At 41.1% G+C, this 18,204-nt stretch overlaps 1 protein-coding gene across 5 annotated transcripts in view; it reads left to right on the top strand.

Moving 5' to 3' along the window:
• Window positions 1-1,055: 1,055 nt before the first annotated feature.
• Window positions 1,056-18,204, top strand: part of LOC101686217 (axonemal dynein light chain domain-containing protein 1) — a 92,542-nt gene continuing 75,393 nt past the window's right edge. For all 5 annotated transcript variants that reach the window (XM_045080980.1, XM_045080983.1, XM_045080981.1 and 2 more), the window contains exons 1-2: window positions 1,056-1,207; window positions 1,905-2,009. In XM_045080980.1, the coding sequence (XP_044936915.1) occupies window positions 1,083-1,207; window positions 1,905-2,009 (230 nt within the window). In that variant the 5' untranslated portion in view covers window positions 1,056-1,082. The remainder of the gene's footprint in view (window positions 1,208-1,904; window positions 2,010-18,204) is intronic.

The raw sequence follows: 18,204 nt of genomic DNA, 5'->3' as shown, positions 1-18,204 counted from the left end.
TTCTGCAAGCCCAGTAATGCTTCTGAAAGTATGCTCTGTCATGGATCTAGTTGTAGTGTAATAAGAAGACCCTTCAGATTATGTTGTCCTTGTATTGCCAGGAGGGGAAGTCCTAAAAGAAGGTGTGTTTAAAATCGATATTTCCAGTATATGAACTGCATATCAAACTGATAAACTCTCTGTGACTCTAGGTGTTTTGAGCAAAGCCTGGATAATTCTTTCTGTTATGGGTGAGATATTAAACTAAATGGCCATTCCAATTCAAAAATACTATAAATTGCCAGTCTCAGGTTTAGGATATAACACCTAGATCACTTTTAATATGAAGAAAGGCTGCTTAGAATGGTATTTGTAATTTTTCATTTGTAATCACTTCCAAATATTTAGTTTTATTTGAAACTGAAAGAAATGGCTTCTTTGGATTTAGGGTCTTTATTCATTTTTTGAACAGTTGGTGTCTTTTGACACTTAAACAACTTGGGGAAAGTGGTTTTACTCATTAACTCAACTATTTATAAAAAATCCCGTTCTAAGGGCGCTTGGGTGGCTCAGTGGGTTAAGCCACTGCCTTCGGCTCAGGTCATGATCCCAGGGTTCTATGGTCGAGTCCCGCATTGGGCTCTCTGCTCAGCAGGGAGCCTGCTTCCCCTCCTCTCTCTCTCTGCCTGTCTCTCTGCCTGCTTGTGATCTCTCTGTCAAATAAATAAATGAAATCTTTAAAAACAAATCCCATTCCATATAAATATATAAGACATGGTTTCTATCCTCATAGAGTCTATAATTTAGAAGGAGATGTAAAAGGATTTCTCCTCTTGCTTTACATCTCAGACATCACATTCCAAATGATTGACTCTGCTTAAAATCTTCCACAGTTTATTCGCTTGTGTAAGCATGGCAGGAATATACATGTTAGACCCCTTTCTTTTCCTATTTTGTTGTTCTTGCATATCTTTTATGAGTATCTACTATTTCTTTCCCTAACATTACTTTTTCTTTCATATATTTTCTGGCTCTTTTTCCCTTTTTTCCTTTTTTTGAATGATACCTTGTTTTCTTTCTCATGCAGAGAGCGGTATGTACAAATGCTTGACCAAATTGCCAGACAGATGATTGAGTTCTACAAAGACTTGGTAACTCAGCGAATGATGGACCAGCGCATTCTAGAAGAGCTGTACAATTTTAAGAATGTTATTGAAGAACTGACCAGGTAAAATCTGTGATTATCTTAAACACAAGACACTAGTCAAAACCGTGTCTCTGAAGAGAATAAAAAGAAGAGTAGAATGGTTAAAATAGAGGACTCTTTTTTTTCTTTTGGGGGTTTAGGAAGAGAATGGAAAGGACTAGATGAAGAAGTAGAGACCTGGGTTACACAGGTTAACACAAAACTAGGGCTCTATGTATGTTTAATAGGGAGATAATTCCTGTTTTTTCTGCAGAATTGAGATGTTGATCTTAATCATGTTTACAGAGCAGTGCCATGATTACAGATGTTAAGGATTAAATCCAAAAGAGGATAAGCGTTACATAGCAGTCAAGGTTAGTGCTAATGTAACCTGTGTCAAGATAATTGGTAGCAAGAATGAAGAGGGTAAGATAGGCATGTCAGAAGGTAGGATAGAGGAGCCTGGTGGCCTTGCCTATTAGCATCTGCCTTCTTCCAATTTGAGAAGATCTTTCACATAATCTTTCAGTCCTTTCCAGCTAACCGGATTCCACTGGCAAACCTGACATAATTCCATCTAAATGGACATGAGATTTCTTGATTTGGTTTACAAGGTGTAAAAACTAGGAAGAGAGATACACATAACTGAGAAGATTCCTGAGTATAAATCGGATTTCCTGGGTAGAAACTTTCTGGAACTCTTCAACTATGGACATAAAATTTCTTCACTCTATTTCAGGGAGTTGTGTCTGGTTCGTGCACATGATATGAAATTAACAAAGGAAGCAGAGAAGGCACACAAGGATTTGGCGCAAGCTCTTTTAGATGCTGAAAAGAATGCCAGGTGAGTTAACAAGATGTTAGCCCTTATGTCATACATGCTTCACACCTTACTTGAAGAAACAAAATTTTATAGAAACATTTGAACTTTTTTATTACAACAGTGCCTGGAAGAGTTAATATATATACAAGGATCTTATTTATTTATTTATTTATTTATTTTTTTTTTTAAGATTTTTTATTTTATTTATTTGACAGAGAGACATCACAAGTAGGCAGAGAAGCAGGCAGAGAGAGAGAGAGAGAGAAGAAGCAGGCTCCCCTGATGAGCAGAGAGCCCGATGCGGGACTCCATCCCAGGACCCTGAGATCATGACCTGAGCCGAAGGCAGCGGCTTAACCCACTGAGCCACCCAGGCACCCCTACAAGGATCTTTTAATTAATATATTTATTAATTCCTCAGGCACTGTTTAATACACATCTCATTAGTGTCTTCTTGTGTGAATTTTCCAGGGGTTTATCCCTAGAAGTGGAATTACTGGGTCATAGGCTCTGCATGGCCTTGTCTTGCTGGGATATTGCCAAATGCTCTAGTCAAACAAGTATATCCTCTCATCAGTGCATGAGATTTCCCCTTTGTCCATATCTTTTATCAGTCCGAAGGGTACGAAAAGGTATCTGGTTTTTGTTTGTGTTTTCCTAATTAGTGTGAGTCTAGTTCTTTTTAAGATTTTAATAGATCTACTATGATCCTAATGTTTTTATCCTATTTTAGAGGTTAGCAAACTTTACCTGTGAAGGGTCAGATGGTGAAATACGGTTTCTGAAGCAACTACTCAATCAACTCTGCCTTCGTAATGTGTGCTACTACATTGTAAAAGCAGGCAAGGGCGATACCAGCACATGGCTGTGTTCCAATAAAACTTTATTTACTGACACTGAAATGTGAAGGTACAAACCTTTACATGTGTCTCCAAATACTGTTATCCTATTGCTTTTTTAACCATTTAAAATATAAAAACTAAAAATCTAAAATTCTTAGCTTGTATTCTATACAAAACGCAAAGTGGCAGATTGTGTTTAAACCCACAGGCTGTAGTTTGCTGACATTTACTCTATTTCGTGTTCAGTTAGAGTTCTGATTACTGTGAATCTCTTGGATCTATTATCAAATGATATATTTGATTTTTAATTTTTCTTATTTTATTGATTAAAAATAATATTATGCTATCATAGAAGGATTTTATGTGCCTTGTAGTAAAAAATACAAATAAGCAAAAATGAATTAAAAATATCAGTTTCACCACCCATAGATTACTGCTGTACATACTTTAGTGCATATCCTTTTTTTCCTATGTATGTGTGCATACATGCGTTGTTTTGTTTTTTTTTTTTAAAGATTTTATTTATTTATTTGACAGCGAGAGATCACAAGTAGGCAGAGAGGCAGGCAGAGAGAGAGGAAGGGAAGGAAGCAGGCTCCCTGCCGAGCAGAGAGCCCGACGCGGGACTCGATCCCAGGACCCTGAGATCATGACCCGAGCTGAAGGCAGCGGCCCAACCCACTGAGCCACCCAGGCGCCCCTACATGCGTTGTTTTTAAATTGTACTGTATATACCGTTATACAGCTTTTTTTTTTTTTTTAGTCAACAGTCTACCTATTTGAGTTAAGTTCACTTTCCAAGTTACCCAGGTCATATTCAAAATTTCCCAGTTATTCCTAAAATACATTTTACATTGGGTTGTCCAAATGAGTGTCCAATATAGGGCCACACATTATATCTTGTTTTAGGATCCTTTTAATTCAGCATAGTCTGCTTTTTAAAACGATGTGTCAAAGAGTAACTAACTGTCTTTTTTTTTTTAATGTCAAGAAAACCACAAATGTATACAAAATCTAAATTCAGAGATATATTCTTAGCTTTTATTCTGTTTTATTCCTTACTAGAATGAGAAGGGTACCTTGATCTTTTTTCATGTACTGATTATACTGCTGTTTTCTGTAGATGATTCACCCTTCTGGTCTTAGTAGAAAACTATTCTTTTTTTTTTTTTAAGATTTTATTTATTTATCAGAGAGAGTGGGGGAGAGTGAGCACAGGCAGACAGAATGGCAGGCAGAGGCAGAGGGAGAAGGAGAAGCAGGCTCCCTGCTGAGCAAGGACCCCGATGTGGGACTCGATCCCAGGATCGCTGGGATCATGACCTGAGCTGCTTAACCAACTGAGCCACCCAGGCGTCCCCATAGTAGCTATTTGAACTAGCCTAGCCTATCACCTTGGTCAGAATTGGCCCAAAAGGCGCCCAACAGGCGGGGCCCACGCTCCTTGGTAGCTAGGGAGACCGTATGCACGCCCCACGGTTTGGATGTCTCCACCTGGCCCAACTCCTCCCTGCATTCGGGCTGTTATCTCCACCTGATCTGACCTGCCCTTGTATTTGGGCTCTGTTATCAGGGACTGGTTGATCATATTTTACTGGTTTCCCGGACTTGCTTTTTAAGTAAGTTCCCATGGGGTGGGGGGTGGGGCAGGGTCAGTGTGGGTTTTACTGCATAAACAACAAAATGGCTGTTCAACCAAGGTGGAGCTGCTCTGGCTAAATAGGCCCTTACAATAGTTTTATTACGTTGCCAGGCAAAGGAGGCCAGAGCAGGCTAATGCCTTCAAAACTGCGGACTGCCCCAGGGAAAAGGCTGAGGGGTTTTATAGGAAAATACAGGATCTGGGTGGTTTCGCTGGGAATCTGGTATGTGCCGCCAGTCACGTTCCTCACGTCTTCAAGGTTGTCTTGTGACTGGTGATTGTGCCGGCTGTGAGTCTGGTTACTAGGTTTCAACATTCATACTAAGTTCCCGGAACAGAGGATCCCAGAGAAGCACAAGTGAATGGGGGAGGGGGCTTCAAGAACGAGGACAAGAAATATTCGTTCAACTCAGAGAGTCTAACAAATGCTGAAGCATTAGTACATCCATCTTGATTTCCATCGGTCTTTACAGTTCTATGTGGTTTCAGTATGATCTTTTAAAATATGACTCCAATAATGTCATCTCTCTGCTCCAAATTCTGCAGTAGCTCCCCATCTTAAAGGGCCATGTTTTTTAAAAATGGTTTACAAGATTCATCCTACCAGTATTTCTCTGACTTCTCCCACTTTATTTTAGACCTGCTGCCTTTGTATGCTCCTCTTTGAACATACCAGACGGACTCCCACCTTGGGGCCTGGAATCCTCTTCCTTTCCTTTTTCTCTTCCTTTCTTTCCTTTCCTCTTCCTTTCCACAGTGTGTAGCTTCCTCCCTCCTTCCTTTGGACCTTTACTCATCCCCTTCCATTTAAAACCACAATACATTTTGTACCCTCAGTCCCCTTTCCCTGATGATTTTTTATCTATTGTACTATCATTGCTTAATATGTTTTACTTTTTTATTTGTTGATTTGTTGATTATCTCTTCTCACTAAACTTTGTTTTGTTTTGAATAGTATCTGGCATGTAGTAGGCACTAAACAGATATTTATTGAATGAATTAATAAAAATAAGTTAGAACTTTTTAGAAAAGATTTTATTTATTTATTTGATAGAGAGAGCAAGAGACACAGGCAGAGCAGCAGAAGGAGAGGGAAAAGCAGGCTCCCTACTGAGCAGGGAGCCTGATGCAGGGCTCCATCCCAGGACCCTGGGATTGATGAAGTCCCAGAACCTAAGTCAGGTTCGGTGGGGTGAGGAGGTTCGGAGCCGACGACTAAAGAAAGAATTAAGACGTCGTTGGTGCAAAATGGTGGTTTATTAAAGCACGGGGACAGGACCCGTGGGCAGGAAGAGCTGCTGCCCCGGGTTGTGAAGGTGGGCATGTTATATACCCCACGGTTGGGGGGAGGTGGTGAAGGGATGGGAGGTTTCGACAGAGTTCTCACATGCTAGGGAGGGTCTGCAAGGTGCCGGGGGGAGTCTTTGCCCTTATGGCCTGATCAATGTCGTCTTTAGGTCAGGCATTAACATCAAGATAATTGGGAGATTCTTGGTGGGGCATTATGATCTGGCTATCATTTACATTCCTTTCTACTCCAGTCTCCTCCAGTTTATGGTGGGAGGGGGACATTAGGGCTTCAGGAACCAAGAGTTATTTGCCTCTGGAAATTTGTGCTATTGATAAGGTAACCTCCCTGTTTAGGTCTCTAGGACATCTTGTAGGGCAAGGGAGATTCCTGTTCTGCAGGATTGCGATCCCTGCAAGTTAACTATTTATCGTTTTATGGCAGTCAGGGGTGCCTGAGGAATGCTACACATATGGAGGGGAGCGGGTGAAGAGGGGGTGGTGCAAGGCGCCAGCTTTTGCTTTGTCCTCAGCCAGCCTCCTGCTCCCTCATCATTCCCCCCTGAACAATTTTGACCCTTAAATCTTTAAGGTAGTTGAAGGTGGAAGGTCTCATCTTCTGTAACTTCTTTGTGCTGAATAGGGGCGTAGAGCTGTCCCTATCTGCTCGGGTCAATATTGATCAGGATAGGAACGTATAAGGGAGTTACAAAGGTGGAGGCAGCTGAATCCAGCGCTGACAGTGAAGAGGCGTCCTCGCGCGCGACAAGTATCGTCTGCCAAGTGGTGTAGTCATTTTAGCAATGGAGTCTCGGCACCAAGTAGAGAAACATGGAACAAAGCAACATATTAAGATTAATAAGGCCCGAGCCGAAGGCAGCAGCCCAAACCACTGAGCCTGGGATCGAGCCCCGCATCGGGCTCCCTGCTCCGCAGGAAGCCTGCTTCCCTCTCTCTCTCTCTCTCTCTGCCTGCCTCTCTGCCTACTTGTGATCTCTGTCTGTCAAATAAATAAATAAAATCTTTAAAAAAAAAAAAAAAAGATTAATAAGGCAATAAGAATAAGAAGGAGATTTGGCCATAGTCCTCCTTCAAACCAGGAACTTAACCATTCACTGAGAGAGAGAGAAGGATCTTGTAGGGCCTTAATCTGGGTATTCATGTCTTTTATTAGTCCTGTGACATTTTTGTGATAGTCTGGGATGTACACACAACATTCTGTCTTGATAATTGCACATGTGCCACCCTGGGCTGCTGTCAGGACATCTAAGGCCATCCTATTTTCTGGAGTGCCTTGGTATCTGTGAGACTTCGGTATTAAGTAGGGAGATTAGCTGGAGTGGTGATAAGTTTTAGTAATGCGCCCATGAATCCAGGCAAGTCCTAAAGCACAGCGACCTATCCACCCTGGAGGAAGCCAGGGCCACAGGTTGGTTCCACATATCCAGTGGGTTCCATTTGGAGCTGGCCATCTAATGCCAGGTCGCCTTGCCCAGTCAGTAGCAAACCAGTCAGTAGCCTGGAGTACTATTACTTGGGAACACATTTCTAGTGATAGCCATCCCAGATATCGTGCGTTATTTGTCCAAGTATCACTCGTATGATTTCTTTGTTCCCAGCATAAAATTGCCTTTTAACTGAGCTGTCCAATCGTGGGTGTGAACCACAAATATGTATCCCGGATCTGATATATGCCATCTTCAGTATAGCGATAAGGAGGGTTTTGTAACTTAGGCCCATATTTGATTGGGGAGTTATGGCTTGATAGCAATCCCCTTTCCTTCCAAATAGCTCCATGGGCATGTAGTACCAGGAAAACATATTTGGAGTCAGTATAAATGTTAATTCTTAGACTTTGGCAATTGCGAAGTGCTAGTGAGCACTATGGCACACCTAGCTTTTCTTATTTTTTTCTATGAAAACTACTGTCATCAGAAAACCAACTGTCATATTTTTAACAGGGGCATCTTAAATCTGGCCATATAGAATAAGCAAGATCAAATAAAATAAAAAGAACATTTTTGCTCTATAGAGAAAGAAGTACAGTGGTCAGGTTCAGGCATACAGGCAACTAGGTTTAAAGTTTGACAAGTTTTATTTCTGGCATATCTGTTAATGTAGCCCAGTATTTAATAAGTTGGCCTCCATCATCCATTGGTGGCCTTTGCCTTCTAAGACAAATCTGGACCTGATGTGACATCATTACAGTCAAGGACTGTCCCATAGTGAGCTTTGAGGCTCTTTTATAGGAGGGCTGTTCCATGCTTAGCTAAAGCATCTGTTTGCAACTGCACCTCAACAGAGGTGGCCTCTAGGATAAATATGACTAAGGGATGAAACCAATAAGACGACCTTTGAGTGGTCCAGCCTTAACAATATCCTGATTACAGAGGATCATTGTCAAGTGGGAGAAAACTTGTCAAGAGATAAGGGGAGCCCCCCATGAATCATCCAATCCACTCATAAATAAAGTGGGGTCATCCATTATCTCCACAAGTCCATAGTTAATCCTATGGAGTGCAATAGGTTGGCTTTTAGGCAATTTCATTATTCCAGTTGTTTAATCATGTGCTGTGGGGTCTGCTAATATCCCCACAAAATAAAAAAGCAAGAAGATCATCTAAATGAGCTATTGTGTAACTTCTCTGAAGTTTACCTCAAATTGTTTAGCTTAAGTAAACAAGCATTTAAAGACAATCAAATCTAGAATTTAACATCCATAAATGTGTGTTACTAAAACATAATTTTTTTCTCTAAAATAACCCTCATTTCCAGAGATAGCCAAATCAGGACTAATTCACTTGTGAAACAAGTCCAGTTTTAACAAAACTTGGCCTATTATTTACATAAGCTCAGCAAGAACAGTGACTGTGATCAATAGATCTTTTAGAATCTGCTTTGCTGGAACTTTGTATAAGGAATCTCTAGGTTGAACTTTTAGTAGCCTCTCCAGGCCAGAAGCCAAGCCCTGTACTTGCCATGAGGCATGCCTGCAATACCTTTGGGCGAATTCCTCTTCTGAGGCTGCACCTACCAAGGAGTGACATTCTTTACTCACCTGGTAAGGCTGCTGGGAACTCTGTAAGCAAGGTATCAGGCCAACAGTCCCAAGGGGCTTTATGGCTCCAGGTTTCATAAAGTCAACCTTAGTTCCTTAAAGCTGTCTGGTCATATATGAGTCTTTTCAAATATGACATCCCAGTCAAAGCCTTGGTAAAATAACCCGTGTTTCCAATTCTTTCCTGTTACAAGGAGAACAGATTCTTATTGAACTTATGCAAGTGACTGATTGCCATGGAAGGATGCTTACCTGAGAACTTTTGGTTTCAGAGGGTTCAGATAGAGAGAAAAGTTGAATGCTTTGATTTGTTTGCAAATCAATACTTTTACATCTCTAAATTACAGATAACTAGGAGGAAGTATCCCTAGTCTGGAAGAGCAAACATTAGAGAGAACCAGCAATGTTTAAAGTAAGACAAAACATTAAGAGACACAACACTATAATCTTTTAGTTCATTTAGTCCCATGTTACTAATTCTGGTGAATGCAGCTTTAGTCAGTTCTGGAAATTCTTACCCATTTCAGTTTTAGGATTTTCAAGCATATCAAATATCTGTATTTGTTCTGAAAGTCCTTTATAGGAATCTCCTTGAAGATAAAACTCATTTTACCAGAGAATTAAAACAATTATAAATGACAAAAACTCAGAATGGATATGGTTAGAGCTAAAGAGACACGGGAGTTTACAATTTAGCTGCAAGGAAATCAGGTTATTTCTGTGATACATAACATTTCCATAATTACAGTATCAAGCAGTGATCTCTCAAAACATTAAAACTTTAGGAAGTGTGTAGAATCTCTAGAATAGTTATAGTATTTTCCCAAATGTAACCCAAGGTTTATCATTGGTTCAGTAGTACTTCATGAGCAACTTCACATACCAAGGAAAAGCCTGAGTTAAAGAGATTTACAATTTAAATCTTGTCAACATTTGCTAAAATCTTATGAAGTTTTAAAGCACATGCCTAAATATAATTAGGGATGTTAAACACCTGATAAAACTGAACATAGAAACTGGTTTTTTTGGGCAGGCAAAGAGAAAACCATTTACATTTTCTTAACAGCAGATCAATTGATCTAAGAAAACATTGTCCTTTTGAACAGAGAATTTCAGTCTTGTACCAATGTACCTTTAAAACCCATTCATTTCAATCTTAATCCATTCTTGACCATAGCTAAAATTCCTTTTCTGAAGATTTCCCTTCACAAACCTTCTACAACTTTCCTTTGCATTCAGGTTTTGTCCCAAGCCATTTCCTTCTAAACAACCATCTCATTTAGGACAAAATTACCTTCCTTTACCTTCAACAAAATGTATTCCCATTCCTTAAATCTTTCTTACATATCTCCTACTTTCCTACATACAGAGTTTCCCTTTATTTCCATCAGTCTTAGTTACACTAAGCAGAACTTCGTATTCTTAGAAACACCTTTAGTTATTAACCAATTGTGAACTGTTACAACAGAATTCTTCAGGTGGCAATTTATGAATGAGTTACGTGGAAAACAAGTCTACCAGCAGATTTAAATACTCTTAGTTTCTTTGCAGTAAGAAGTCAAAAGCACAAACCTACATCCAGAAATTAACGACTTAGCATTTTATCCTGTTTGGTTAAGACCTAGATGTCCACAATTTAATTCCATTTGTCATCCAAGCAAAACTTTAAAACTTTCAGGTTACCAAAGACTTTGAAAGCTACTTCAGCAATTACCCATTAGAACTTTGAGACAGACAATTAACCATCAGTTTAGTCATTTCTTTGCTAACAAATTTTAATAAATAACACAAGCTTATTTGACCTTCAGTAAACTTCGAAGTTTCACATTTACTGCTGATAACTTAAAAGACAGGTCTTATCTTAATTAAACCAACAAACTTAACTTAGTTCCAATAGCGATTTACATTCCACCTGGGCCCACTCCACTTTGAATGTTTACCTGAGACATGCGTGGGAAGATCTGGAGTGGGTGTTAGGTCCAGGGGGTGCTCTTCTTGCTCCTTTACAGTGGAGAGAGAAGGAGCCATGGTGCATGATCTAGGGGCTAGTCATGCAGGTTGCACGCGCGTTGGTACAGAAACACAATAAGGGGGAAACAGAAGAAACAAAGTGGTGCCAGGAGGCAGAGAAAAGATTCCCGGTTTTAGAGCTCATAAGCCCCAACAGAGGAGCAGACGCCATGCTTTCTCACCAGCAAGGGGGAAGGGGTTAGGCAGTCCAAGTCAGGCCAGAGAACACAGGGAAACTTCCCCGAAACAAAGAGAGTTTCGGCAGCTGCTTGGGAATATTCCTTATGGTCTCTGTCTTGAGTTAGACCAACCCCAGTTGGCTCCAGTTATAGCCATTAACACGGGAAGTGAGTGAGGGAGAAGCTCCCACATCTATTAGGAGAAACAGAGAGAAATAAAGCCAGAGTCCCCTTTGTTAGGGATGGCCCAGCAACCTGGGTTTACTAGAAGAAGGCTTACTTACGTAATTACCATCCAATATATCAGGAGAACGTTTACTAGCTGACTCATTTGGGCAAACACATTTCACAAAAGCCCCTTAGGGGTCCTGGTGTAGAGCAATGAAGGCCTAGGTATGAGCAGTGAAGGTATCCTAGGTCCATTTGCCCTGTTTCCTGCAGAGATCTAACTGATAGATCCCACTGAGGCCATGCAGTGTTACAGGAGCTCAGTCCTTTCCTAAGTTTTGCAATCCAAATCATTTCCAGTGGGTTAAAAGACACCCCAAGGTAGAGTCCTTGGGAACTTAAGCAGCCTACTGAGGCCATGCTTCCAGAAAAGTAATGAAGGTCCATTACCAAATCCCCCAACTCCTGGGTGGCGTCCCACACAGGGTAGGTCAGAGGTTTTAGGTGTCAAAAGCGACCGGAGGCGTCCCTCAACAAAAATCGCTATTTATCACCGCTATTGATCACCGTCCTGCCTTCCCCAGAAGGCATTCCTGCCGTAAGAGGCCCTGGAGGGGAAGTCCCTCCACTTCCCCATCGCATCCTAGGCTACAGATGGGTGCCTGGTGAATGGACTAAAATGCTTGTGCCATGCTATCATATGTCCTGAAGACTGCATACTGTTTTGCCATATTAACCCATGGAAGTACTAGAAAAGTTTGGCAAGGGGAAATTACCCAATTTCATAGCTTTAGGCGGTTTGCAGAAGACACTGACGAGAAACAGTAAAGACTGAAATCCATCATGGTCTATGCGACATTCCAACACATGTGGTCCTTACAGCCAACTTCCCTAGGAAACCGTCCCCGGTTGCGTTTTAATTCAATCGGGTACTGGTTTCGGCTGGCTCCCAGTGGAGGTCCCGCGGCCAGAAGTGGCTAGACCGGGCATGTGGAGGGGATCACATTAGATCATTCAGGAGGAAACCTCACACGGGAGTCTTAAGATTGGCAGCCGTCCTGGTGACTTAGTTGGCTGTCCCGTGCTCAAGAGAGACAACTTTCTATAAGAACAGGAATAGAGTGAGACCATCAAGTTTCTGGGTCTTATTGCCATTCCGGCAAGGGTACTAGCTTACAGCCAAAAGGCAGACGCTCTCCTCCCCGTGGAGTAGCCACGGGCTAGAGGATTACAGCCTGAGCAATTGACATGCAAGTGTTCCAATAAGACCATACTCCTTGAAAAAGCCCTGGAATGAGAGTACAGGAAAAGGAGAGAAAGTACTCACCAATTTTGCACCGAAGCTCAGAGTCCAAATGTAAAGACTCACAAATCTCCTGGCTGGCTCGCCAAAAATGATGAAGTCCCAGAACCTAAGTCAGGTTCGGTGGGGTGAGGAGGTTCGGAGCCGACGACTAAAGAAAGAATTAAGACGTCGTTGGTGCAAAATGGTGGTTTATTAAAGCACGGGGACAGGACCCGTGGGCAGGAAGAGCTGCTGCCCCGGGTTGTGAAGGTGGGCATGTTATATACCCCACGGTTGGGGGGAGGTGGTGAAGGGATGGGAGGTTTCGACAGAGTTCTCACATGCTAGGGAGGGTCTGCAAGGTGCCGGGGGGAGTCTTTGCCCTTATGGCCTGATCAATGTCGTCTTTAGGTCAGGCATTAACATCAAGATAATTGGGAGATTCTTGGTGGGGCATTATGATCTGGCTATCATTTACATTCCTTTCTACTCCAGTCTCCTCCAGTTTATGGTGGGAGGGGGACATTAGGGCTTCAGGAACCAAGAGTTATTTGCCTCTGGAAATTTGTGCTATTGATAAGGTAACCTCCCTGTTTAGGTCTCTAGGACATCTTGTAGGGCAAGGGAGATTCCTGTTCTGCAGGATTGCGATCCCTGCAAGTTAACTATTTATCGTTTTATGGCAGTCAGGGGTGCCTGAGGAATGCTACACATATGGAGGGGAGCGGGTGAAGAGGGGGTGCAAGGCGCCAGCTTTTGCTTTGTCCTCAGCCAGCCTCCTGCTCCCTCATCATTCCCCCCTGAACAATTTTGACCCTTAAATCTTTAAGGTAGTTGAAGGTGGAAGGTCTCATCTTCTGTAACTTCTTTGTGCTGAATAGGGGCGTAGAGCTGTCCCTATCTGCTCGGGTCAATATTGATCAGGATAGGAACGTATAAGGGAGTTACAAAGGTGGAGGCAGCTGAATCCAGCGCTGACAGTGAAGAGGCGTCCTCGCGCGCGACAAGTATCGTCTGCCAAGTGGTGTAGTCATTTTAGCAATGGAGTCTCGGCACCAAGTAGAGAAACATGGAACAAAGCAACATATTAAGATTAATAAGGCCCGAGCCGAAGGCAGCAGCCCAAACCACTGAGCCTGGGATCGAGCCCCGCATCGGGCTCCCTGCTCCGCAGGAAGCCTGCTTCCCTCTCTCTCTCTCTCTCTCTGCCTGCCTCTCTGCCTACTTGTGATCTCTGTCTGTCAAATAAATAAATAAAATCTTTAAAAAAAAAAAAAAAAGATTAATAAGGCAATAAGAATAAGAAGGAGATTTGGCCATAGTCCTCCTTCAAACCAGGAACTTAACCATTCACTGAGAGAGAGAGAAGGATCTTGTAGGGCCTTAATCTGGGTATTCATGTCTTTTATTAGTCCTGTGACATTTTTGTGATAGTCTGGGATGTACACACAACATTCTGTCTTGATAATTGCACATGTGCCACCCTGGGCTGCTGTCAGGACATCTAAGGCCATCCTATTTTCTGGAGTGCCTTGGTATCTGTGAGACTTCGGTATTAAGTAGGGAGATTAGCTGGAGTGGTGATAAGTTTTAGTAATGCGCCCATGAATCCAGGCAAGTCCTAAAGCACAGCGACCTATCCACCCTGGAGGAAGCCAGGGCCACAGGTTGGTTCCACATATCCAGTGGGTTCCATTTGGAGCTGGCCATCTAATGCCAGGTCGCCTTGCCCAGTCAGTAGCAAACCAGTCAGTAGCCTGGAGTACTATTACTTGGGAACACATTTCTAGTGATAGCCATCCCAGATATCGTGCGTTATTTGTCCAAGTATCACTCGTATGATTTCTTTGTTCCCAGCATAAAATTGCCTTTTAACTGAGCTGTCCAATCGTGGGTGTGAACCACAAATATGTATCCCGGATCTGATATATGCCATCTTCAGTATAGCGATAAGGAGGGTTTTGTAACTTAGGCCCATATTTGATTGGGGAGTTATGGCTTGATAGCAATCCCCTTTCCTTCCAAATAGCTCCATGGGCATGTAGTACCAGGAAAACATATTTGGAGTCAGTATAAATGTTAATTCTTAGACTTTGGCAATTGCGAAGTGCTAGTGAGCACTATGGCACACCTAGCTTTTCTTATTTTTTTCTATGAAAACTACTGTCATCAGAAAACCAACTGTCATATTTTTAACAGGGGCATCTTAAATCTGGCCATATAGAATAAGCAAGATCAAATAAAATAAAAAGAACATTTTTGCTCTATAGAGAAAGAAGTACAGTGGTCAGGTTCAGGCATACAGGCAACTAGGTTTAAAGTTTGACAAGTTTTATTTCTGGCATATCTGTTAATGTAGCCCAGTATTTAATAAGTTGGCCTCCATCATCCATTGGTGGCCTTTGCCTTCTAAGACAAATCTGGACCTGATGTGACATCATTACAGTCAAGGACTGTCCCATAGTGAGCTTTGAGGCTCTTTTATAGGAGGGCTGTTCCATGCTTAGCTAAAGCATCTGTTTGCAACTGCACCTCAACAGAGGTGGCCTCTAGGATAAATATGACTAAGGGATGAAACCAATAAGACGACCTTTGAGGGCGCCTGGGTGGCTCAGTGGGTTAAGCTGCTGCCTTCAGCTCAGGTCATGATCTCAGAGTCCTGGGATCGAGTCCCGCATCGGGCTCTCTGCTCAGCAGAGAGTCTGCTTCCCTCTCTCTCTCTCTGCCTGCCTCTCCATCTACTTGTGATTTCTCTCTGTCAAATAAATAAATAAAATCTTAAAAAAAAAAAAAAAAAAAAAAAAAAAAAAAAAAAAAAAAAAAAAAAAAAAAAAGACGACCTTTGAGTGGTCCAGCCTTAACAATATCCTGATTACAGAGGATCATTGTCAAGTGGGAGAAAACTTGTCAAGAGATAAGGGGAGCCCCCCATGAATCATCCAATCCACTCATAAATAAAGTGGGGTCATCCATTATCTCCACAAGTCCATAGTTAATCCTATGGAGTGCAATAGGTTGGCTTTTAGGCAATTTCATTATTCCAGTTGTTTAATCATGTGCTGTGGGGTCTGCTAATATCCCCACAAAATAAAAAAGCAAGAAGATCATCTAAATGAGCTATTGTGTAACTTCTCTGAAGTTTACCTCAAATTGTTTAGCTTAAGTAAACAAGCATTTAAAGACAATCAAATCTAGAATTTAACATCCATAAATGTGTGTTACTAAAACATAATTTTTTTCTCTAAAATAACCCTCATTTCCAGAGATAGCCAAATCAGGACTAATTCACTTGTGAAACAAGTCCAGTTTTAACAAACTTGGCCTATTATTTACATAAGCTCAGCAAGAACAGTGACTGTGATCAATAGATCTTTTAGAATCTGCTTTGCTGGAACTTTGTATAAGGAATCTCTAGGTTGAACTTTTAGTAGCCTCTCCAGGCCAGAAGCCAAGCCCTGTACTTGCCATGAGGCATGCCTGCAATACCTTTGGGCGAATTCCTCTTCTGAGGCTGCACCTACCAAGGAGTGACATTCTTTACTCACCTGGTAAGGCTGCTGGGAACTCTGTAAGCAAGGTATCAGGCCAACAGTCCCAAGGGGCTTTATGGCTCCAGGTTTCATAAAGTCAACCTTAGTTCCTTAAAGCTGTCTGGTCATATATGAGTCTTTTCAAATATGACATCCCAGTCAAAGCCTTGGTAAAATAACCCGTGTTTCCAATTCTTTCCTGTTACAAGGAGAACAGATTCTTATTGAACTTATGCAAGTGACTGATTGCCATGGAAGGATGCTTACCTGAGAACTTTTGGTTTCAGAGGGTTCAGATAGAGAGAAAAGTTGAATGCTTTGATTTGTTTGCAAATCAATACTTTTACATCTCTAAATTACAGATAACTAGGAGGAAGTATCCCTAGTCTGGAAGAGCAAACATTAGAGAGAACCAGCAATGTTTAAAGTAAGACAAAACATTAAGAGACACAACACTATAATCTTTTAGTTCATTTAGTCCCATGTTACTAATTCTGGTGAATGCAGCTTTAGTCAGTTCTGGAAATTCTTACCCATTTCAGTTTTAGGATTTTCAAGCATATCAAATATCTGTATTTGTTCTGAAAGTCCTTTATAGGAATCTCCTTGAAGATAAAACTCATTTTACCAGAGAATTAAAACAATTATAAATGACAAAAACTCAGAATGGATATGGTTAGAGCTAAAGAGACACGGGAGTTTACAATTTAGCTGCAAGGAAATCAGGTTATTTCTGTGATACATAACATTTCCATAATTACAGTATCAAGCAGTGATCTCTCAAAACATTAAAACTTTAGGAAGTGTGTAGAATCTCTAGAATAGTTATAGTATTTTCCCAAATGTAACCCAAGGTTTATCATTGGTTCAGTAGTACTTCATGAGCAACTTCACATACCAAGGAAAAGCCTGAGTTAAAGAGATTTACAATTTAAATCTTGTCAACATTTGCTAAAATCTTATGAAGTTTTAAAGCACATGCCTAAATATAATTAGGGATGTTAAACACCCTGATAAAAACTGAACATAGAAACTGGTTTTTTTTGGGCAGGCAAAGAGAAAACCATTTACATTTTCTTAACAGCAGATCAATTGATCTAAGAAAACATTGTCCTTTTGAACAGAGAATTTCAGTCTTGTACCAATGTACCTTTAAAACCCATTCATTTCAATCTTAATCCATTCTTGACCATAGCTAAAATTCCTTTTCTGAAGATTTCCCTTCACAAACCTTCTACAACTTTCCTTTGCATTCAGGTTTTGTCCCAAGCCATTTCCTTCTAAACAACCATCTCATTTAGGACAAAATTACCTTCCTTTACCTTCAACAAAATGTATTCCCATTCCTTAAATCTTTCTTACATATCTCCTACTTTCCTACATACAGAGTTTCCCTTTATTTCCATCAGTCTTAGTTACACTAAGCAGAACTTCGTATTCTTAGAAACACCTTTAGTTATTAACCAATTGTGAACTGTTACAACAGAATTCTTCAGGTGGCAATTTTATGAATGAGTTACGTGGAAAAACAAGTCTACCAGCAGATTTAAATACTCTTAGTTTCTTTGCAGTAAGAAGTCAAAAGCACAAACCTACATCCAGAAATTAACGACTTAGCATTTTATCCTGTTTGGTTAAGACCTAGATGTCCACAATTTAATTCCATTTGTCATCCAAGCAAAACTTTAAAACTTTCAGGTTACCAAAGACTTTGAAAGCTACTTCAGCAATTACCCATTAGAACTTTGAGACAGACAATTAACCATCAGTTTAGTCATTTCTTTGCTAACAAATTTTAATAAATAACACAAGCTTATTTGACCTTCAGTAAACTTCGAAGTTTCACATTTACTGCTGATAACTTAAAAGACAGGTCTTATCTTAATTAAACCAACAAACTTAACTTAGTTCCAATAGCGATTTACATTCCACCTGGGCCCACTCCACTTTGAATGTTTACCTGAGACATGCGTGGGAAGATCTGGAGTGGGTGTTAGGTCCAGGGGGTGCTCTTCTTGCTCCTTTACAGTGGAGAGAGAAGGAGCCATGGTGCATGATCTAGGGGCTAGTCATGCAGGTTGCAACGCGCGTTGGTACAGAAACACAATAAGGGGGAAACAGAAGAAACAAAGTGGTGCCAGGAGGCAGAGAAAAGATTCCCGGTTTTAGAGCTCATAAGCCCCAACAGAGGAGCAGACGCCATGCTTTCTCACCA

The sequence above is a fragment of the Mustela putorius genome, unplaced genomic scaffold (assembly GCF_011764305.1).
Source record: "Mustela putorius furo isolate JIRA1106 unplaced genomic scaffold, ASM1176430v1.1 tig00000496_pilon_pilon_pilon, whole genome shotgun sequence".
NCBI lineage: Eukaryota > Metazoa > Chordata > Mammalia > Carnivora > Mustelidae > Mustela > Mustela putorius.
This window is presented reverse-complemented; position numbering and strand designations above follow the sequence as displayed.